Source organism: Durio zibethinus, chromosome 15 (genome assembly GCF_047325235.1).
Source record: "Durio zibethinus cultivar Kanyao isolate XHJ-2024 chromosome 15, ASM4732523v1, whole genome shotgun sequence".
NCBI lineage: Eukaryota > Viridiplantae > Streptophyta > Magnoliopsida > Malvales > Malvaceae > Durio > Durio zibethinus.
In genome coordinates this window covers 5,100,982-5,124,698 of record NC_143176.1, presented here as the reverse complement: position 1 = coordinate 5,124,698, position 23,717 = coordinate 5,100,982, and the positions used below count along the sequence as shown (strand labels likewise).

General features: G+C 30.2%; 2 protein-coding genes and 1 pseudogene across 5 annotated transcripts; 1 reads left to right on the top strand and 2 right to left on the bottom strand.

Moving 5' to 3' along the window:
• Positions 1-205: 205 nt before the first annotated feature.
• On the bottom strand, positions 206-5,206 carry LOC111301686 (proton pump-interactor 1-like). The gene is made up of 8 exons (XM_089744453.1): positions 4,992-5,206; positions 3,961-4,352; positions 3,267-3,455; positions 2,976-3,155; positions 2,664-2,858; positions 1,429-1,527; positions 814-1,333; positions 206-725 (listed from the first exon to the last, which is right to left on the bottom strand). The coding sequence occupies exons 2-8, from the start codon at positions 4,333-4,335 to the stop codon at positions 415-417; spliced, it is 1,869 nt and encodes a 622-aa protein (XP_089600579.1). The 5' UTR covers positions 4,336-4,352; positions 4,992-5,206; the 3' UTR covers positions 206-414.
• A 7,435-nt stretch (positions 5,207-12,641) lies between these two features.
• Positions 12,642-14,729, top strand: LOC111301945 (beta-glucuronosyltransferase GlcAT14A-like; annotated as a pseudogene). Its single transcript, XR_016327941.1, has 5 exons — positions 12,642-13,053; positions 13,170-13,245; positions 13,328-13,445; positions 13,535-13,638; positions 14,218-14,729. The product of XR_016327941.1 is annotated as a beta-glucuronosyltransferase GlcAT14A-like (transcript).
• Positions 14,730-15,318: 589 nt separating this feature from the next.
• Positions 15,319-21,366, bottom strand: LOC111301685 (protein SPA1-RELATED 3-like). Of its 3 annotated transcripts, none has more exons than XR_016328086.1 (8): positions 21,202-21,366; positions 19,918-20,941; positions 19,537-19,694; positions 17,674-18,643; positions 17,403-17,595; positions 17,006-17,317; positions 16,267-16,326; positions 15,319-15,815 (listed from the first exon to the last, which is right to left on the bottom strand). XR_016328086.1 is itself a non-coding variant. In XM_089744451.1 (8 exons), exons 2-8 carry the CDS (start codon positions 20,758-20,760, stop codon positions 15,630-15,632), a joined length of 2,676 nt encoding a protein of 891 aa, XP_089600577.1. In that variant the 5' UTR covers positions 20,761-20,941; positions 21,244-21,359; the 3' UTR covers positions 15,319-15,629. The 3 variants fall into 3 exon arrangements, 2 of the variants coding, with proteins under 2 accessions (XP_089600577.1, XP_022753263.2); XM_089744451.1 differs by having other exon boundaries at positions 17,449-17,595; positions 21,244-21,359; XM_022897528.2 differs by having other exon boundaries at positions 17,449-17,595; positions 21,202-21,352.
• Between the last annotated feature and the right edge of the window lie 2,351 nt (positions 21,367-23,717).

Below are 23,717 nucleotides of genomic sequence, written 5' to 3'. Positions count from 1 at the left end.
GCTTTGATCACTATACTGATACTCGGCTTCTTAACAACCTTAAGGATAGACCAAATGAAGACAATTAACAACCTTCTCATTGAACACTTAGATTTCTATCTACTGCAATCTCCCAGGCCAAAAAATCCCTCCAACCAAGTTCAGCTTCATCCACTTTATTCATCTAGGATCTATCTCAATTACTGAAATGCTACAAGGTCATTAATTCTGTATAAGGCTTCTCATGACATTCTGAAATTGATGGAAGTCAAAATTTTAAAAATACAACCAACCAAATAATAAGTACATAGGTTTGGCCTCATGGGATGCAAAGAACAAAATTAACTAAATTTTCCAACTATGGAACTAGCTACTCGCATGTTGATCAACCAAAAAAGTTGTCCATGACTCTCAGTTCCACTCGGGTTAACTTCTTCAGACAAGATAATAGTAACCCAACGCTAGAAGTATCAGCAGCACCAATGCAGCAGGAGCAGCCCATATCCAGTAGTTGGTCGACTTCTTACGTTTCAGGATCGCCCTTGGAAGCGACTCAGGTCCTTTAGTTCGATTTCTATACCTAACGGTATTCTCCTTTTGTACCTTATCCTTCACTGAAACAGGAGCAGGAACAGGTTCATCAGCATTAACATCAACCTTTTCTGGTTCAGAAGCATCTGCCTCAGCTTGAGTTGGCTCGTCAGGATTTGCAGCAGCCTTCTTCTTTGCTTTCTTTTCACGCTCCTGAAAAATGAAAAAGCAAAAGATTTTCAGTTTCAACCCAAAACCTAATTATCAAGAAGCAAAACAAGATAAAGAAGGAAATAATTTCCTTGAGCTTCTTTTCGGCATCCTTTTGAGCTCTTATAGCTGCTTTGGCTGCTGCTTTCTCAGCCAACTTCTTCTTCCTTTCCATGGCTTGCTTTTGTTTTGCTATTTCCTCTTCCCTCTTCATTTCTTTCAGTTTTGCTTCATCAACTTCCTTGTCTGCAGAAGTGTCCTTTTGCAACTTGCTTAATCCAGAGATCTCTTTCTCTGCTACAACACCATTCTCTGGAGAGGATTTTGACTCCACTACTTTGGTCTCACCATCTTTCTGGACCTTTTTGGTTGGTTTAATATCTGGTTGGGGAGAGGATTTGGCTTCTTCCTTTGGCTGTCTTACACTAGGTTTCTGAATCGTTTCAGTTTCAGAAGGCACCGGTGCCTCTGGTACAACCAGTGGTTTCTCATCAGGATTCCTTATCCGGCCATCCCTACTCAATTGCCGGCTGTCCAGGGATGAGAGAATTCTTTTCTCATAATCGTCCCTGAAGGCTTTCTTGCCACTCCAGAGAGCCATAAACTTCTCAACCTAAAAACAATGTAAAAGATGAGAAAGCAGCCAAATACTAAAACACATGACGTGAGATACACTGGATGTAACATTAATCTGCAGTTTCAACAAACCTCTGCAGCTGAAAGCTCCTCAAGAGCCTTTATATCTTTCTTTGCAGCAAGCTCTTTGGCTTTGTTTATGAGTGAACGGCTCTGGTAAAAGTGAGCATTCTGAAAGTTTGAAAAATAATAGTAATTAAAATGAGTCATTAGTATTAGCCTGCTAAAAGTTCAGAAATTAACTGAGATAACATGTGTTACTTGACGTTGAAATGGTCCTAAACACAATGAAAAGTACAATGGCAAAACCACATAAAAGCTAACTAATCCAAGGATTTTGCTCAAAAAATTTCATCAATCTACAATGAAACATGAGATCAAAGAAGCATTTGAAAAGGATTTCTACTTCTATATACATAAGCATTATAATAAGGTTATTTTGTTACTATGCTTCCTCAACCACTGTTTCCCAGAGCCCTCCCTTGTCCTTGTGCATTGGACCAACATAAGGGGTCATTACTCATTACGGGTAGCAATCCCATAAAAATGGAGTTTTATAGTAATCTTTGACTTATTCACATAGCGAACACAAATATGGATATAGAATAGGTTCATATCCTTATGAACCTAAGAGTTCCATCATAGTATAAAACAATAGCTTATTGCACTGATGAATAACGTGCCAATAAATTTATGATACTAAAATCCCCTCTTCATAACCTTACCCCAAATATTCAAACTCAAGCCTCAAAATCACAAACTGTAACTTTGTTAAAACCAACTCAATCACACAAAAATTCACATTGCTTTTCCTTATGTAACTTGTACACTGCAAAATATCTACACCAGTGACACCAGCAAGCTGTTTTCAAAACATAAAGGCAACAAATGTTCATATACACTGTAAGACATTTATGTGCATGTGTGTATGCGTGTCAGTGTGCATATGCTTGCAATCTCTTCTGGTGCATTTTGCATAAAAAAAAATAAATATTATCACAATCATGATCACAACAGCCTCAAAAAGGAGACAAAAAAGAAATATTAAAGTTAGTCAATACATTCATAGGCAAGGCCAAGAAGAACTACCAAATCTCAATGCAAGAGAAATGCATTTATACATGCATCTATATATGCACATCCGTGCAGAGAGAAAAAAAGAGAAATGGTATAAAAAAGTGGCAAGGAAACTGAATAAAAAGTAGACATCTTGTCAGAGTATCTTCATGCAGAAATGAATGTTTGGATGTGGTCATGTATGTATATGAAACAGAAATCTTAAAGTTTGAAGCAAAGAAAAGACGCACCCCCTCATCCCGTTGCTTCCTCAGTTCCTGAATGGTTTCATAAGCTTTGTCCCTTTTCTGGGTCACAGCTGTCAGCTCCTCCTGTAAAGAGTCAATTTTACTCTCTATTGCCTTCACTTTCTCTTTAATTTGATTTTTATTGGACCAGACTGCTTGCTGTTCCTTCCTTACTCCATCCAAATCAACACCCATAAGCTACAATAAAACCAATATAGCAACTTTATTAGTGTAGTATGATGACAATCTATATGAATACAGGGAAGAGAAACGCAAATTCTGATAGATAAAAGGAGCAAAATAGAATTTTCTTACTTTAACCTGATCTTGAATGGCTTCTTTCTGACCCAATGAATCCTGAATCTTTGCTCTCATTGCAGCATTAGCAATAACTTTTTCCCTGGTTCCCTCTAATTGTTTGATTTCTCTAAGGAGTTGCTTCTCCTCAGTCAATGGGATGCTTTCATGCTGAATGCGGTATTGCAAGCTACGGATCTACAATTCATCAATTTCCAAGAAGTGACTAAAAGATAAAAGCAAAGGATTAACTGCAGCAGAAACAATTGACAAATCTCAATGCAGTCAAAGTTTACAGTAGTATCATACAATATCATTAAGCTCTTCCTCAGATGAACATATACCACCACGACCACCAGCAGTGTTATTATTGCGAAGCTTGCCTAAAGCCTGTTGCAGTGGTTCCATTTCCTTCTTTTTCTCATCTAAAATCGCCTTAAATTGCTCAAAATCAATGTTAAGGGATTTCACTTGAGAAAGCAACTCTGATCGATCTGACTGCAATAACATAAAGATAATACTTCAAAATTAATTGAGATTAGGGCTAGCTGGCAGCATAGTAATTTTTAAACTTCTTCCACAATTTGGCTTAGCATTTTGAGGCATATACAACAATAAGGAAACAACATACCATAATATTCTACACCTTATGTAAATATTTGTAATTGTTATTACATGCTCAGGAGGACTTAACTTTCCAACATTAAGATAAATGCATCCAGGTTTAATGCCTCTACATTCACCATATTACCATAAGCACGTCCAATTGCATTCAAACAAGTTCTAAAGACTTGTCACAAAATTAATGTCACTTAATCTATAGGAACCAATGAAAAGCAAAAGAGAATAGGGCAAACAAACATCTTCAAAGTACGAGAACTAATGGTTAATAAACAGGATATCATATATGACAAGTACTAGATGACATGACGCCTTTATTGAGCTAGTTACACAACATCAATAATGCTATACATCTAATCGAAATTAATAGGTTTTCACTCACCCTCTTTGCTTTTAATTCATCAGTAAGCTGAAACCTGGCCTTATTCCACTTTTGCATCTCTCTATCAGCCTGATCAATTTTGGCTTTTATCTTTGGATCGTCATAAGGGCGATACCTGACAAAATAAAAAGAGTGGATCTGCTTAGGTGCAGGCCACTCATCAACCGCATCCTTTGGAAAGTTGGCATCGGATGCATTATTCTCTTCTCCCTTATCTGGTCCCTCACCATGGGAACCGACTTTAATGGGCTCATTATGAACTGGATCATTGTCCAGTTTCCCATCTTCCTTATCATGCGGCATTGATTTGTCTACTTCAGTTACTTTGTCAACAGTTACTTGTGCCATGTCTGATCCCACAACCTCAACACCCATTAATCACAAAAATGAACCTACAAAATCCAAAAACAAAGATACCACATTATAAGCCAAAAAAAAAAAAAAAACCATTTCATTTATGAAACATAAAACAAAAAAAAAATCAATCCAAGGCAATTTGTTTTTTGATCTTTTTCCAATTGGATTAAAGGAGTTAACAAACTGGCAAAACCAGACACCTGATTGACATAAATAAAATAACACATTAAATCAACAAAATTTTAAAAACAGGCTACCAATAAAAGTTGAAATAGACCAATCTAAAACCGATTTCTTTAGCTAGTTTTCGTATTACTCAAATCAAAAGAGATAAAACAACAGAAGAATTTCACACAAATGATTCAACTTTTTTATGTGTTCTACATGAGATCTTTACAACCAAGATAAAATTAGATAAATTGAACAACAAAAATACATGATTGATTAACTATAATCGAAAAATTAATAAGACAAAATCCAGATCAATAAAAGTATGTTATAACACAAGATCAAGCCTTTATCTATCAGGAAAACTAACGTGCAAAATATTATGAAATTAAAAAAAAAAAAAAGCAGAATTTTCAAAACATGAAATGAAAAAGTCAACAGATGAAATGAAAAACAAAAACCCAGAAAGAAAAACATAAGAAATGAAAGAAAGATTATCTGATTACCCTTTTAGAGAGATTAAGAGAGGAGAAGGCTCTTTGAGAGAGAGTTTTGGTAAAGGAAAAACAGATGGGGTCAGATCTCAGTCTCTTTCTCTGCTGCTCCTTTTCAAGAGAGACAGAGGGGTGAAGGAAGGAAGGAAAGAGAGCGATTGTAGCTTTATTTTATATATATTGAATTATTAATGCTTGTCTAGAAGAGAGAAATAAAACGAAATGAGAAACTAGAGACAATTTACAAAGCATTTCTGTTTGTTTTGCTGTTAATGGAGTTTTCAACTTAAAATGTCTTTTTTTTTTTTTTTAGTGGAAAATGTCATTTTCTTTTTATCATCCAAGGAATTTTATTTTATTTTTCTTTCACATTCATCAACAAAATAAATTTTGTCTCAATTTGACAAAGCTATTAAAACTTGAAACTTTAATTTAAAATTTTTTTAAATTTAAAATGGAAAATATTTTCATGTTTGGAGGGATTCCAATGTATTTTTTTTATTAATTTAATACATATTTTAGAAAGAATTAGGATTTTTAATTTAATATTTTTTTATAAGTAAAAGTGCTTTTGTAGTTTCATATCTTTTATTTAGATTCTCCTTTGACCTCTAATTTTTAAATTATTTCATGACAATGTCAAACCTTTTTAATTATGTTAATGTGGTCTTTTAATTAAATTTTATGTAAAAATAAGAGAAAATTATAATTTAAGGTAATAGATTTAAAATTATTACTTTTATTATCATACTACAATATATTTATTAAAAAATAAATAAAATTTTTAAGAATGAAATAAAACTATCATTTTTCCTTTGGTTTTCAAATTTTAGTTGTAATTTAGAGAAAAATGGTATTTTAGTTTCCTTCTTAATAATTTTAAAATTTTTATTTTTTCTAATAAATATATTTTAGTATGAGAGCAAAAAGTAATAATTTTGAGTCCATCATAATTTTATTTTCTTTCTTTATTCTTATTTTATCAAAATTTATTTTCTCTATATTTATAAATTTTGATAAAAAAATTATTATGAATAAAGCTAGAATTTAATTAAAAAAAAAAAGAAATAAAGCATACCCAAATAATATTTTAACACTTAATTAAACAGAAGTTAATAATAATTAATAATTTTAAGAAGTACTTTTGTAAATTATTATTTGTTTAATTTAAAACTCTCTAAAATTATTTCAACCTAACACAACAAACTTATTTTACTACTATAATTTATTGAGAAAATATTTTATTATAGGTAATTCATTTAAGATCACTTAACAAATGAGCATGATTCCCTTACCATTTAAGTTTAAAATTATAACTATAATGTAAACTTTATTAATTAAGACCTTTAGTATATACAAGTTTTTTTTTTAAATAATAAATGCCAGTCAATCAAGAGTCGAAATTATTTAGGTATGTTTCATTTATTTCTTTTTTGTTAAAAATAATTTCTAATTTTGTTTTTAATTGGATTAAATTTTATAGTTTTTTTATCAAATTTGTAAATATTTAAAAAATATATAATAAAATAAACTAAAAAAATAGGATCATGTAATGGATTCAAAATTATTATCCTTTGCTACCATAACAAAATATATATATATTAAAAAAATAAAATTTTTATAATTATTTTGAAAGAAAACAAGATACTATTTTTCTTTTGATTTTAAGTTAAATTTTTAAAATCAATGGAAAAATGATAATTTCATTTCCTTTTAAATATTTTAATTTTATTTTCTACTAATAAATATATTTAATAGAAAATAGTCATCCCGTTTTATAAAAAAAAAAAAAAAAAAGATGATTAGATCATATTTGGTACATAAAATTATGGATAAAACATCATATACTATGTTTGATTTATATTTAAAAGAAGTGATATGATTGTATTGATCATCATCTTGGCATAGAATGATTTAATCTTTTCAATGTGAAAAAAATTATTTTTAATCTATGAGATTAAACTTGCATGTCCTATTATATTTTTTAAAAATTATATAAATAATTTAAATTGTATAAATTTTGATAAAAAATAATTTTGACCAATAAATAAATTATTATATCCTAATTTTTGTAAGCATCAAATACAAAATAAGATGATATTATTTTATTTTATTTTATTCATAATATTATTTTATTATATCCTATTATAATTTGTGTACCAAATATATTATAAGATTATGTAATTTATGATAGGATTATTATTCTATAAGTTGACCAAAATATTATCATATATCTTGTTGTTTTTATATTAATTTGTTATTTTTTTAAATACACCTTAAATAAAATCAAGTAAGAATTTTTTAATTCTACTATAAAATTTAAAAATATTATTGACTACGTAAGTTTAAGAAATGTGTGTGAGATACTTAAATTTATCATCTTTTACCTTTGAAAAATGATATGTAGTTCACCAATGTCTATTCAACCAAATAGTTGAGGAGTTCGATTTTCTTTAAGTAAAGTTTTAATTGTCAATATTATTAATGAAAAAGATAGACACTGTGAGAGCTTATTCTCTTTATGAGATTCAATCCAACTCGATTTTAGATTAATCGAAACTAAAAGTAATTATTAGACATTGAAAAGTTTTAAACAAAAAAAATGATATGTTAGTTCTAATAAAATGATATTATCAAAGACTTAGCCACATTGATACAAGTGGAGTCAATTTACTAGATGATCCCACTCGAATCTAAAAAAATCGTGTTTATAAGTATAAATAGTAGTAAAATTTTTGTATTTTTTTTATTTGATCCCATTAAAATCTAACAAAAACTTAAAATGAGAGGTTAAATAATTTTTTTTAACTATGTTTAATGAGTAGTATATATGTAAAAAAAATATTTAAAAATCTTTATATTAATGTTAATATAAATATAGTCATACATTAATAAGCTTTAAAATGAAACCTATGGCATACATTTAAATATAATTATTTCAATTATTTTAATATATTTTTATGTGTTAATTATCATAAAGATTGTTTTTTAAATTTCTTTTTATTCAAAAGTATTTTTTATGTTTATTTTTGTTTTCAAAAGCAGAAGATAACCAAATTACATATATTTAACTTATAAATTTAAGTATGATTATATCTTAAGCATGAGATAATATATTTCATTTTATTATTTATTTAAACTTTTTAATTTAATATAAAATTTATTTAATATTTAAAAAATAAAAGTACTTCATATATGATTGGCACTAAAAATTAAAAATTTTTGTGATTACGTCTAGATTTGAGAATTAGTATATTCATATCATGTAATATATTAAAATTTATGTACTTAAATCATATTTTATAAAAAAAATTACGTGTTATAATTTGTATTTACATAAAAATATAAAATTATAAATTATATAATTTTTATATTTCATATTTATTTGTGTTTATATTATATCATTATATTATATTTTAAAGTATTGATGAGGACAAATTTATCAATAAAAAATAAATAAAATAAAAAACAAAAAGAAACAAATAACAATTTGGATCCGTAAAATGAATAAGTGATGGCTTTGACTTGTTCTTGTTAGCCTTCATTTTAGTAGATTTTGCCATGGCAATATCAATTTTTCAGAACACGTGTTATTTCCATGAATCCAAATCTCACCACATGTGGCGTCAATGGTTACGAGAGCCAAGTCAACCCGTGGGGAATTAAAGTACAAAAATACCCCTATTTTGTCTCCGAAATCAACCCTGAAATTTTTGGTAAGTTCGTTGTCTGCAAAATCACCCTTGAAAAGTGGTAAGTTTTATTTTGGGAATGAAATCTTTCTTTCTAAATTTGGGAGGTTTTTTTAAGGAATATATTTAATTATAATTTCTCTATAATTATCTTGCCCTAAAAGAAGGCTTGGGCTCTTTGAGCTCAAATATTGCCAAAGATTATTATTCTTTTGTTGTTAAAAGTAAGATTCTATATTTACTATATTAGAATAATTTATTTCTATGGAAAGTATTTGGAAAATAAATTTTTAAATATATCAATTTTTTTTTTGGAAAATTCATAAAGTTATTTATTGAAAACAATTTGATAAAAAACTTAAAATTAGAAATCAAATTTAATAAAATTTAATGAATAAAAGATTAACTAAAATTAATATTTAGTCAATGATGGCCAAAAATCAAACAAAATGTAGTTAATAATTGTTGTATAGTGTATGTATTCATCATATGAAAAGTGAAATTATATTATATGCACATATGTATCTTGAAATTAGGATTTAGTTTAATAGGTTCATGCAATTATTCTTATAAGTTGACATTAAATAATTATATACTATCTATATTTTTATCTTCATGATCTCTTTTATAAAAAAAAAAAAAAAACATATATATTTTATCACTTGAAGTTCTATCTTTTTTATTTTACCTTCTACCATCTCTCTTGTTACACCAAACTTTTGGTGATTTAACTTTGTTATCCAAAATTTTTTGTGATTTTATTATAAAATTGTATAAAATTCATGAAATATTTACCAATATGTAATTTTTTTTTTATAAAGGAGGTTATAGTTTAAGGACAAAAAAAGAGATTATGAGCTATGAGATTTAAACTACAAATCTATTAAATATCATCTTTTAAAAATTATTTCATAAATTAATTAAGTGAAGTCTCGAGTTATTATAAGTTTAAATTTTACAGTAAAAAAATCACGTAAATATACACACAAAAATGTTAAACAATCCAAATGAATCTAAATAGAGATATAAATGTTTAACCCTCAAAACCAATTGTTTTTCATAGTAAATATCATTTACCATATACAATATATACATTTTAATTTTTTATTTTATTTTATTTTTTTTTGAAATTTAGGTTTTCTGATGAGGTAATTAAGAGAAACAATTTGATGAGTTGGGAATCCTTAATATAAGTCTTTAAAATAACCATACATTATGGGTCATCAATGCTTGAACTGCTTTAAGTAGATGCTTGTACAAACGCATTGAATGAGCTTGTGTCGTCATAATTTATGAGCTTTAACTGAATTCGTCTTTATCATGGTTGTATAATCAATGAAACCGCTGGGCTATGTAGATGGATTTGCTTTTCCCATCCTTTCTAAGATTTTTTCAATGGGTAAATTATACAAAATTATTTTGAAATTTGAGACGGATTAAAAGTGACTCTTAAATTTTAAAATCAAATGAAAATTTAGCACATCCAAACCCAAATTTTAGCCCATAATCAAAAAATTCATACACAATATTTAATAAATACAAACTCAAAAATTAAAATCCGAATAGCTTAATTTTTATAATCAAGTAGTCAACAAAGACAACAAATAATTTTCAACAAATCAAACCAACATATAAACAATTTAGCACACATGAACCCAAATCCTTTACACAGTCAAAAAATTCATACACAATACTTAATAAATCCAAAACCAAAAATTGAACCAAAGCCTAAATAAGAAAAAATTATAAAATCGAAATCCAACAAACCCATAATTCAAACACCTAATCAAATAGACAACACATAAAAAATAAAAAGGGTTCTTTTTAAATTTTTTGGATGCTTTGAATCAATGGCTTGAAGGCTAATGGAGAGAATTAGATAACAAAAAAAGAGTGAGTTATTGGAGAAGAATAAAGAAAAAAATTTTAAAAAATGGAAATAACGAAAAAAGTCATGATTTTAGACAAAAAATAAATAAAACTAATTATAGAGTAGTTAAATATCACATTTTAAATTTTAGAGGCTACTTTAAATTCATCTCAAACCATAAAATGATTTTATGTAATTTATCATTTATTAATTTAACAATCAAAATTTAGTTTAAAAACTTTATAGTTGTTATCTTTTATTCAAATCATTATAAGTTCAAAGTTTAAATCTCGCATTTTTTCTAAATCCTTCATATGTAATAAAAAAATTTACAATTTATTTTAAGGTTTTATTAAAGATAATGCATATAACTAATGATAAGCTTGTATAACATCCTTTCAATATAGCTAAATAGAAAAATTAATATAAAGAAAATGATATTAGCTAATCATGTTAGATCTAATTACTTCTATTTTTTGAAGAGATAGATTAAATTCCAATTTTCAAAGCTTTTCTTTTCTCTAAAGTTTCATTTCTTAAAACATCAATACATTTAATTTAATAATTGATTTATGCTTCTTTTTCTTATCAAATAACTGGTTAAATCTTTCAAACCCAATATATAAAAAAATTTTCATTTCCTAAAATATATGATCAATGATATTTGATTGAAATCATCAATGATAAACCAAGGTAAAGGCACATTATCAAACTTATCAAAATCTTTAAGGTAAATCCATGGAAATAACCGGTTGGATGATGTGGCAATAAATTGCTCATCGTTCGAAATGAATAAATTTTGTTATATTTATAATTTATTTATTTAATTAATAAATTTTAAAATATTATTTATAATCATTTGTTAAGTTTAATTAACAAATATAAATAAATAAAAATTAAGCTTATTTATGAAACTGTTTCTTGAATATTCTCTTTATTTATAGGACCGGCTTTTAGATGTAAAAATATTTTTTAAAAAAGTAATTATATTTTAAATATACAATAAATACTCACTTTCAAATTAGAATTAAAAAAATTATTATATTGAAAAATCTATTTATAATAAATAAATAAATATAAATTTTTATTCAAATAGTCATAATTATTTATATAATCATAACTTATATAAATAATCATTTTTTTGTATTCAAATGGTTATAACTATTTATAATATAATAATTATTTTTGTTCAAAAAATTTATTGAAAATATAAATAAATATTATTAATTTATAATATTCCAAAAAATAATTAATAAATTAATAAAAATATAAATCTATTTACCAAATAAATCCAAATGCTTAAATGCCCAATCTTTGACCTTTAACATTTTTAAGCCTATAAGAAAATTTTTAACAAATCCAAATGTCTTGATTGATTCCAACACTAAGTCCAATTATTAAAAACACATGAATCTATTTTAAATCACACTTGTAAGTTATCCCTTCCTATGCTACGAAAATTGAGTGGAGAGAAATTTTTTAAAATTTATTTTCAATTAATAGATTTAATTATTAAATTATTTAAAATGATCTTTAAGTGGATATGTCTATCTCATTTTCAAATTTTTTTAATAAAAATTAAACTTGTTTGTAAAATATCCATATTCTCTTAGTTTTTTTAATCGTTTGAAATTATTAATATTTTAAATAAAATTTATTATTATGTTTTTAATAATTAAAAAAGTATTATATTTTATTAACATTTTATATCATATCCAATCGATGTTGTTTTGCACCTTAACTAAATTTTAAAAAAATGTGAAGGCCTAATTGCTTAACAAAAATAAAGCAATGAAACCCTCGATCAAGGCCAAAAATAGTAAAAATTAAAAGACTTTTTTATATTATTATAAAATTATAATTTTTTTTAATTATTGATTTTAATATATTTAAAGATGAAATTAAATCAGTTTTATTTTTTTTTTTCAAAAACAGAAAACAAACACAACCTACTAAACATGTTTTTATTTTCATTTTTAAAAAAACTAAAAACGAAAATAAAAAACAAAAATGTGAAACAAAAACAAACGACCCCGTCAGTCTGCAAAATAAATTTAATCTTCTCCATTTCACCTGCTCATATTTCAATGAATTAAAGAAAGCCGGGCTATGCTTAATCGAAGATTGACCAAGGTCAACCACCATCACCTCCTCCTGGTCCGATGATACCTCGTTTTGCTTATTTGGTTTCTGGATCAAAAGGTGACCTGGAAAAAGCTTTGGAGAACGCTTCATGTACTGTATCATCCCAGGAACCAACATGTGGTCCATTTGGACCTTGAGGCACCTGCTGAGGAAAGATTGGCACTTGCTATCCGAATAAAAAACCATACAGTTTTCTCCGAAGTTGGGAATGTTTATATGATCACCAAGGCTAATATGGTTACTTATAAAGGTCCCACCATGGTTGCTAATACTGTCCATGCTTGTGCCATTCTTCTCAAGAGATATAAAGATTGGGATTGGTTTATCAATCTCAGTGCGTCAGATTATCCTCTTGTGACTCAAGATGGTTAGTCTGTCACTGTCATATGCTTTATTTCTTCTCTGGGGTGCTAAATCTTTTCAGGTATTCAGTTATTCGATTCTGCACAAACCGCCATGGATCAATTGGTTTGTAATTTGCAGATCTTCTATATGCATTATCGGCTTTAAACAGGAACCTTAATTTTGTTGAGCACACATGCCAGCTTGGTTGGAAAGCGTAAGCTCTCACCCTCTTTCCCTCTCAATCTAAAATCTTTATATATGTCAAATGCCATAATATTTTGCCTGTTTTTGTGCAGAGATAAAAGAGCAATGCCATTGATTATAGATCCTGGACTCTACATGTTAACCAAGTCTGATGTATTTTGGGCCACAACTAGAAGAACATTACCTACAGCATATATTGCAGCCCTATTCGTGTGTTAGAAATTGAAATGGTAAATTTGTTTTGCTTTACAAAATTGGTGGTTAACTGTTTAATAACATAATCTTTTGTTCTAGTTCAGTTTCATAGGTCGAGACTTAAGCTCCGAACTCGCGTGATTTCAGGACCTGGACATTTATCTTTTCGGCATCTCAGATCAGTTTTCTTGTTACGGTTCACACCCTTGTGAGGTATTGTCCGCTCTGATCCCTCTGGCCTCACGGTTTTATCTTACAAAAAGTACCTCACAAGGCAGAGGTGGTGTGAACCCTTTTATACCCCAGTGACCCTTCTATTATGTTCGATGTGAGATTCAGGACTCTTCCTTAGGTCCGTGACATTTTTCCGCACCCAACCTCGTGACGCTCTCGTCACGGAGGTTGGCCACCCTGTCTACCTCCCTCGAGGTGCTTGGCGTGGATCGAACGGTTTAGCGCTGGCTCTGATACCACTTGTCACGGGTCGAGACTCAAGCTCCGAACCCGCGCGGCTCCAGGACCTGAGCATTCATCTTTCCGTCGTCCCAGATCAGCCTTCCTGCCACAGTTCACACCCTTGTGAGGTATTATCCGCTCTGGCCAATCTGATCTCATGATTTTATCTTGCAAAAATTATCTTACAAGGCAGAGATAGTGTGAACCCTTTTATATCTCAATGCCTCTTTTATTATGTTCGATGTGAAATTCAAAACTTTCCCTTAAATCCGTGACATTCAGCATGAACAGTTTTCTCACTTTCATTTGTAGAGTTCTGTGTTTGGGGTAGGGATAATCTCTACTTTCAGACTGTCATATACAGTTCCAGAATTTGCCAAGACTGTTGTCAATCATGATTTGCATTATATTTCGTGGGACACTTCCCCAAGACAGCACCCACACGTCCTTACCCTTAATGACACGAACAAGATAATTAGTAGTAATGCTGCTTTTGCTAGGAAATTCAAGGAAAACGATCCTGTCTTGGATAAGATTGATAAGGATTTGCTTGTCCGGGCAAAAGGAAGCCTCACCCCTGGTGCTTGGTACTCTGGCAAACCAAAATGTTCAGAAGTTGGGGACTTGAACAAGATCAAGCCAGGTTCAGGAGCTCAAAGGTTTCGCTAACTCATAGCCAGGTTAATTATGAAAGCTAATCTTGGTCAAGATCAGTGTAAATAGGTTTCATGACGAGGAAGTTCAGTCAATGAGGCAGACAAATTCTGAAAAAATTGTATCTATGGAATTGCTCATCCGGCCTAATCTGGATTATAATTGAAGGTAAATCTTAGTTTTGCTGCAGCCACAGGAATTCAAAATTATAGCCATGTTCAGGATAAAAAATGGTACTCAATACCCTACTTTGGTAGATTCTAATTCAACCAAAAAATAGCTATATACCTCCATATCTTGGAATTATTCAATATTTTTCTTTCACAGAGCAATAATTTTTTTATATATTGTTGTTCATAAACTGGGAAACTCTTGATGTTGAAGTTCCTTCTTATTATGGTTTGATCCCGAGATTCGATATTCTGCTAATTATCTCTCCGCATTATAGGTGGCAATTGGATGAGTGGCGTCAGATCATTTTGGTTATGGATACGGATCATTTCAAGTTTAACACTTTGAATTATTCGAATTCCATTGATTCATTTCAGTTCAGATTTGGTTCCGATGGATCAAACTTTTTTATTTTTTTAACAGAATCAGATTGAGTTGAGTTCAAACTTGAGTTACCATCTTTGCATGCTGCTCCACAGATGTTCGATGCCATGAAAAAAAAAAGATAAAAGTACCTTTGGTAATAATGTTCTGCCATTTTGCTAAACAGTTGCAGAAGCACAAAAACATTTATAAATGACTCCACCAAGAAATGGCAAACTGTGACGCATCAGAAAATTAATTATACTTTAAAAAAATGACTATGAACTATAAGCATTACAAAATATACAACAGGACTGATTTTTATCCCTTTGTTCTCTGAATTTTATCTACGTATATATTTGTTCAAATCATTCTCACTCTCCATTCAATTGCATCCGCTATCATCTACAGCCAAAATTTTTTTGCTCAAATGTTAAATCCTTTAATCTTCTCCAATGAAAGATACCGGCATTTATTCCTTCAACGTCTGCATGGAGCACCGATTTGCTTGTGTCTTTGCTTAAATCATGGATGATTTCAAAAAAAGAGACCAAACTAAATCATCTCCAAAATTTTGATATTCCCAGTAGAATTTGCAGCAACTAGGGTAGAGGACTGGCCACGCCAACAAACCGAAGAGATAGACTGCATAGCATCATCCATTTCATGTCCCGAAAGTGGATCCATGTTGAACTTGAATGTCAATGCCGGCATTGGAAAAGCCTTATGGTATATGAATACCTATACAATAGAGTATCTAGTGAGTGCTAAATACAATAAATATGTACAATATCACGTTCAAAACACATGGTGGAAAACATACTACAGAAGATTGACATTGAATTTGAAGTTGCGGTTTATTACATGTTCATCACTTATAAACCACAAGTTTCACCAAAAATCAGGAGATTGATGTTCTTTCGTGTAATAGAGCAAGGTCATAGCACAATCTTCAAGCAGATTAATTACAGGAAGCTCTTGTTCGAAAATTTGCCTAAGGACAGCCTTAGCTTTTTTATGTCACTTCAGTGAAAGGTAGCAAGTGCAGGATGACAGCTTTTTCAAAGCTAATTTTTCAAACAAGAAAATGATTCCATCATGCACCAAATTATGGAGGTAATGAGAAGCCCAACAAACTACAGCTACTAATGCATGTTTGTCTAACTATATAACGAGAGAATATATGGATTACCTCATTAGTTTCTGAGCCAGTAGCAATGTAACCATCAGATACTGACAAGCCGACAAAGTTCTGCAGCAAGTAGAATATGCATCCACAATATGAAGTACATCAGCCAAAGGGAATAATTTTCCATGAGCATTTATGTTGATGGCTAGTCATTGGCCATGTAAATTTGTCACTATTTCATACGTTAATTGTAACATATGCAGCTACCAAAAGGAAGCATGTGCAAGAAAGATATATGACTTTAAGGCAGCCTCTTTTGTTAACATTGCCAACTAGCAAAGTGGTTCCCTTTTAGCACATAACAATAGAAGCTTTGAGGCAAAAATATATTATCATAATTATTTTGAATAAATACATACAATGAATTTCGGTGTTATTTTGGTTCATAGTTTGGACTTAACACTATTAGGACAGATTCCAAACTCAACAAAAAATGTTCAGAAATAGACAAATAATGTTCATATTCTGGAATCCTTTCCACCAGCTGTTGTGCCTAGGAAAATGTTAGAGTGAGCTTTCTTCTCCATGCAATAAAGCAGATTTTTAGTTATTAACGTTTAACTAACTTAAAACCAATTATCTATTTCAATTCCTTCCTTAAATTTATGAATTTCTCAAACAAAAGAAGATTAACCATGCAAGTGTAACAAGCACAAATATATTTAGTATAGTAAGCAAGTCCAAACAAAATTTGAATCATAATTTAAGCAAAAAAGCTCATATGTTGCATGAGTTAATATACCTTTACATTTGTGTGGCCGGTAAAGGACTGAAGGGGAGTATCAATAACCCGAGAAGTGCACATTGACAAATCCCAAAGCTTCAGAGTATTATCCGTGGAAGCAGACACAAGAGTACTTGTATCAACAAACTTGGTATAACTCACAGTTTTATTGTGTCCAGCTAACGTGCATAGAGGAATCCTAGAGTTTCGGAGATCATAATAATAAATTTTATGATCTGCTGATCCAAATGCAAGATAACGAACAGAATCCAAGGAAAACTGGACGCAGCAAACATTGGCCTTTGTTTTGATAGTACAAATACTTACTCCCTGCAGTAGCAATCCAGTTAAGAGAAAAACTTATCATACATTCAGAATTATATATACACATCAAAAAATTAGATGACTGCAGTACGTTTAGTTTCAAAGCTGACATCCACCAAGTGCAAAAATAGAATTGCCTGATTGATACTCCATAGCTTTACAGAGCCATCGTCACTCCCACTAGCCAAAATTGTTGGATCTGCTGATGAAAAGTCGACAGACCATACACGTTTCTCATGTTCTCTCATTTCAGTGAGTACTTGACTTCTTGTAACATCCCACACCTGAAATGGTCGAGAAACTGATTTAAATAGAGCTATAGACAACTACATGCTGAATGCTAAGTGAATGCTTTTACCTACCTGCACCACTCCTTCAAAGTTACTTGATGCAATCTGGCTTTTAATATAACTATTCCAACATATACTGCTTAACTTTGACCGACTAACCATTTCAACCACAGGATAGTGGATGTCACGATTTTCATTTATGATTGCATCACATTCAAATACTTTAATCTTCTTATTTACACCAGCTGTAGCAAAATATTCTGCATCACGATCAAAACCAAGAGAGCATACCAGATTGGAAGAATTTAACAAATCTCCTTGCTTCAAGTCTGCCTTGACTTTTAACTTGGTGTAAGATAGATACTTGCACAAGCCCTCAAGGAATGGATTTATCCATCCACTTTCCAAGCTCTGGCTATGCCTCTCTTTTGATGTTAAATTATTGACATTACTTCTTTCTGTCAGAACAATAGATCCTCTACCATCACTATTCAATGGTGTTTGTCTACTCAAAGGCTTCCCTGATTGATTCACAGGCCTGCATCTTGACAAAAAATATGCTGACTCAAGTTTCTTAAAATTTTTCATCAACTGCAAACTTTTTTGAATAATACTTTCTTGATTTTCAGGGGTATCAGACTTTTGACGAGTGTCTGGATTATCACCACACTCTTCTACATTTTGAATCTGAAGTACCGGTCTAAATCGTTTTCTAGACCCCAAGCTAGAAGAATCATCAGTATCAACAATATTTACTAAGGGGAGATTCGATGTTGAATTGTCATCTTTCTCCAGGTCTGTATATGAGCTTCCCTTTTTCTGTAAGATTTTTTGCTGCTTTGCGACTTCCGCAATGTCAGAACACAGAAAAGAAACATTATCTTGCAACCTATCAGCGACTTCCTGTTTCCTTTGTTGTATCAGCAAAAGAAATTCCAGCAATAACTCCTGCTCCTCTATTCTCTCCCGGAGCTCTATGGCCGCTTCACGTTCTACCAAATTTTCTCTTGGTTCCTGAAGAAGCTCGCTCTGTAACAAGTCACTGTTACATAGATGAAACAAGATTAATACATCAAATCTACTATGAACAAATGTTGGAACTCCATACCTAAAACAATAATTGCATCATGTGCCAGTGATGGAAGCAGATCACACATGGAATACATGCAGAACAGCAATGATGACAAAAAAGTAATTGAAGGTGGTATGAATGAGATATGTCTTTACTATTACTTCACAGAGGGAAACAAAAAAGGAACAAACCATTATCCATCATAAACACTAACAGGAAATGCAATGAAGAAATCTACCACAATACTACAGACATAAACACTTAGATCTATTAGATGAGTGATTCTAACATTGTGTATCTACTGCAAGATCTTTGACCGCATTCTTTATTCCAGTATCAAATGAAACTTATCGAGAAAATGCCATGCAAAATTGTCCATGTGACCGACTAAATCTTCAAGGCATCATGTTCGTTTATAACTATACCTCAATTCACTTTTCCTAAAAAATACATTGCTGAAAGCATAAATGTTTCCCATTAAGGAAATAACTCCAAAAGAAACCATATGATGATCTATAACAGATTGAAAGAATTTGAGCCCACATTTGCCCTAAAACCTTTATATTAGACATTCTATGCACTAATAGAGATCGCTATCAATATTATAATGGACTACTTTAATATGCACGCGATCACCTAATTCTGTAAAGCCAGGCCATTCATAAGATCTGCATGAGCACAATGTTGTCCGGCACAATAAAAACAACATTAATCTGATTATATAGTTCAATCATATTAATAAAAAAAATGCTTGATAATGTTAATGAAATGAAAAACAAATTCAAATAGAAAGGTATAACGGGCAGCGATACAGAAATTATATAAATAATGGTGGAATATATAAAAAAACGAGGAGAAATTACCCCATTTTTGGACGACTACTTGGCTCAGGATGCAATAACCGTAAACAAAATGAAGCTTCCTTTGGCCACTTTTGTAGCAACTGTGGAGGAAGAACTCGATGTTTTAAACTAGACATAGTTCTAGTCATTTCTTCTCTTGAGCTGAAGGGGCAGAATAACTGGAGATACATAAAAGTACTAAGTATAAAAATATAACAAAAAGAGTTTTAAGATTCAATCCAATGATTGAATAATAATTAATCAAATAATCAAATAAAACAAGACAAGGCATCTAAGAGTTTAATCTAGCCATAGCTAATAGCAGAGACCATAAACTAACAACAACAAACTATTTCAAAAGTTTAAAAATAATGGAAAGTATCAAGCAGTTTCAAAACTAACCTCAAAAAGGAGAACTCCCAATCTATAGATGTCAGAAGCACAGGTACTGGGAGAGCCAGCAACCTCTTCAGGACTAGTGTACCAATTGGTCTCCAAAAGCAATTTCTGTTTCATAGGAAATGGTTGCTTTCTCTCTTTTACTTGTTCAAGATTTCTGTCCAAGATTTTATTTTCTTCACTCTCTTCTAAAAGTGCATTCCTTGCACATACTGAGCCTGACTGCATGCAGCTAGCTTCTGATAAAGCATTTGTTGGAATTTGCACATCTTCATTCATCAGTCTACGCTGCTGATGCATGTCAAGGGGCAAAGTAGAGGATAAATCCTTAACCTCCATATTTTTTCTATTTAATGCATCCTCAGCAGAATCAGATCCAGAACCCGAAGATGCAGATTCGATGAAGGAAACATGATTAAACGAGGACATGGCAAAGCATGAAGGTCGAACATTATGGACAACAATTCCTTGTGCATGTGCTATATTTACAATCTCAACTATTTGCTTAAATATGTGCAAACATTCAAAGACATCTACAGACCGTTCTGGTTTATCCAACCACTCCCTCAAGCTAACATCACCCCATTCAATGGCATGGACAAAAGGGTTTACAGCCGTCTCATCCTCACAAACCCCAGAAGCACCAACCTGGCTTCTAAGGTGATCATTGTGAGCCAGCACATCCCTACCATCCTCCTTTCTAAACCCAAAATCATGCGAAGCATCACCTGAAATATCGATTCGTTCAGCAGGAAACAGACTTCGATCCCTGTCTGAGACACGAGAAGACTTCAGTGCCCTAGAACTATCAGACTTCTGCCAAGCAGACTCAGATGAACCCTCCATTGTTATCCTCCAAGAATTGCATGAAGGTCGCCACTTACATATTCAAGAAATGGAAAAAATCTCTGCCTTCTTATCCACTCTCTGACTTCTACCATTATCATTTTGAATAATAAACTCATTTCATTGTCACAAAATGAAAAGAACCCGAGCTTCCCATCAAGAAAACCGCAAACTCAATTCCCTATAAACACAAGGAACCAAAATCAATAACCTTTACACACCAAAATTCTCATCATAGAAGATATCAGAAACCCCACCATCATTAACACTACCAATCAGAAAAGAAAAAAGTTCACAAAACCTCAACACACAGCCAAAACACAAAAAATACCCAGTACTCAACATATAATCACCATTATATCATACCAAACAAAAAGCAAAAACTACCAATATCTATATATATTTACTGCATGTTTCTAAGAGAGAAAGAAAGAGAGGTACCAGTTAACATCACAAAAAAATCTTCTGTTCTGCTAGACCTACCTCATAAAATTCCCACAAGTTACGCATAAGCAAAAAGAAAGGAAATAACAAAACAAAACAATTTTTCTCAATAAAAAACACAGACCATTTGAATATCAACATTAAAAAAGACAATTCTTTTTGTTTAATATAGTAAGCTACCAAACTTGTAACTTTATTTAATGTCTCCTTTTCGAAACATAGGCCACTCTTTTGAGCAATTGCATTATCTTCCCGCTTTATTCCATTTCGACTACGTGGCATTACCATGACCTCAAAGCCTTTTTTCCCTCATGCAGCAAGCCAGAAAGTAAAATTTTAATATCTTGTGGGTCCAATTGAAATTAAAAATTTTACAAAGAAACTACCCCTAGTGTCTCACTCCGGGACCTTGGCCAAGTGAAGAATGCCCCAATGGTCATGCTTTTAGAAACCTACTATCTTGATGTTGAAAAAGAGAATCTCGGCTATCTTAGTTTCCCAAAGAGGAAACCTATTTAGATTACTGAAACATACAACTAACCCAAAATTTTCATTTTTTGTTAATTTTTAATCTTAAAAAAACTAAATTATGTAAACTTCTCATGCTAAAGAATTAAGCTTTGATTCTAACCAATGATTAAATTTAAAATCCCTAAGAGCAGAAGAATAAAAAGAGTTGATAGTTAGTGACAGCAAAGCTTTGGTTTTTCTTTAAACCCCTGAAAACTTGAGAGTCTGAGACTGATTTAAAGCAAGGAAATTTGGTATAGTTTGTAAAGGATGAAAATTTAAGATACCCTTTTGGCCATTTTATTCACAAAGCATGTTGATTTTATAAAAAAAAAATCCAACAAGGAGGGCCTTTTGAACTGTAAATGAATAGTTATTTCATATCTAATCCAAAGGCAAATATAATAATTGTTTGGCAACCCAGATAGTTTCCTGATTAATCGTTTTTTTCCTCTTGGTTTCCAATTTTATCGTTATTGTACCTATTCTTCTTTTTTTTTTTCAAAGAATGATTTTTCAACTAATTGAAACAACAAACATGCACAAATAGAATCATAAATTTAAAGAGATGAATCATTGGTTGCATTCCCATTTCTTATTCAAAATAATTTAATTGATTTATATAATTAATATTAAAATACCGCATTTAATATGTTTTTATTTAAAATTTTTTATTTTTAAATAATGATTTTCTTTATAAAAGAAATAACATTTTATCAAAATACACAATTTGAATCCAAATTGTTCAAAATAATTAACTTCAATTTTTGTTATTTGCAAATTGGAGGAAAAAGAAAACTACCCCAAGACCAATATTACTAAACTCTTACCCTACCCAAAGTTCATTGGCCCCTGTGACGTTTCATATCATAATTATCCAAATGGGTAAAACCCAAAAAAAATAAAAAATAAAAAACAAGAAATAAATTTGTCATAAATCAGAGTGTCCTATGTTAAAAAATATATTTGTAATTTTTTTAATATAAATTAATCGATTCAATTAATTAAAATTTATTTATTTTAATAAAAAAAATTTAAATTTAAATTTTATAAATAATTATTTATTTTAAATTATCAAATATAATATATATTATTTTAATTTAAAAATAAAATTATTTATTTATTTTAAATTTTATTTCAAACAAAAAAAATTTTTAATACAAAAATTTTGATATTTCAAGAAAAAGACAAAAACTTTGGTGGATGGGACACATTGTAATGAGGACGGCCCTAGCATTTAATGCGTCAATCTAACTTCGGCCCAAAGGGATAATGAAAACTTTCAGGTGATGAAAACTTTCAGGTGTGGCTTCTGCCACGCCCTGTCCCCATAGTTTTCTTCGTCTGGTCAACAATCAACTTTGGATCACAATTTATCAATTGAATTAAATTTTAATTTAATTTTGAGTTTTTTTTTTTGTCTTTTTTTAGTTTAATTGTCAAGTATTATTAAGAAAATCCAACCGCGAATATTTCTTCAATTTGAGCAAGGCCTTTCCAGTAACAAATGCAATGTACATTTTCTCATTATTGGCTACATTCAATGTACCATTAATTTGGTAGTTCTAGGTACATAAAATATTGTGTACACAAACAACCCTAAAGTAGCAAGGGTGGCTGGCCTCACCTTAGGATGTTATTGTTATTTGTTATAAATGTGTTAATTATATATTAATATTCGTAAATTTTTTGATTTAATTTAAATAAAATTTAAATTTAATTTATTTATATCGAATCGAGTTTGAATATTTTTATATTTAATTTAAATTATTTGTGAGTCTAATCAAAATTTATATTTTAATTATTTTAATTAATAAAATATTTTAAATTCGAATATAAAAAGTTAAATTTTTATTAAATATAAAATTAAATTTATTTTATTTATTAATTAAATTTAATCAAACGAGTTCGAGTAATTCAAATTTTATCTTGAGTTGAGTTTGAATTAAAAAAAAAATTTAATTTAATTCGAGTTAAATTTTAAATCTTGAATTTAAAGTTGA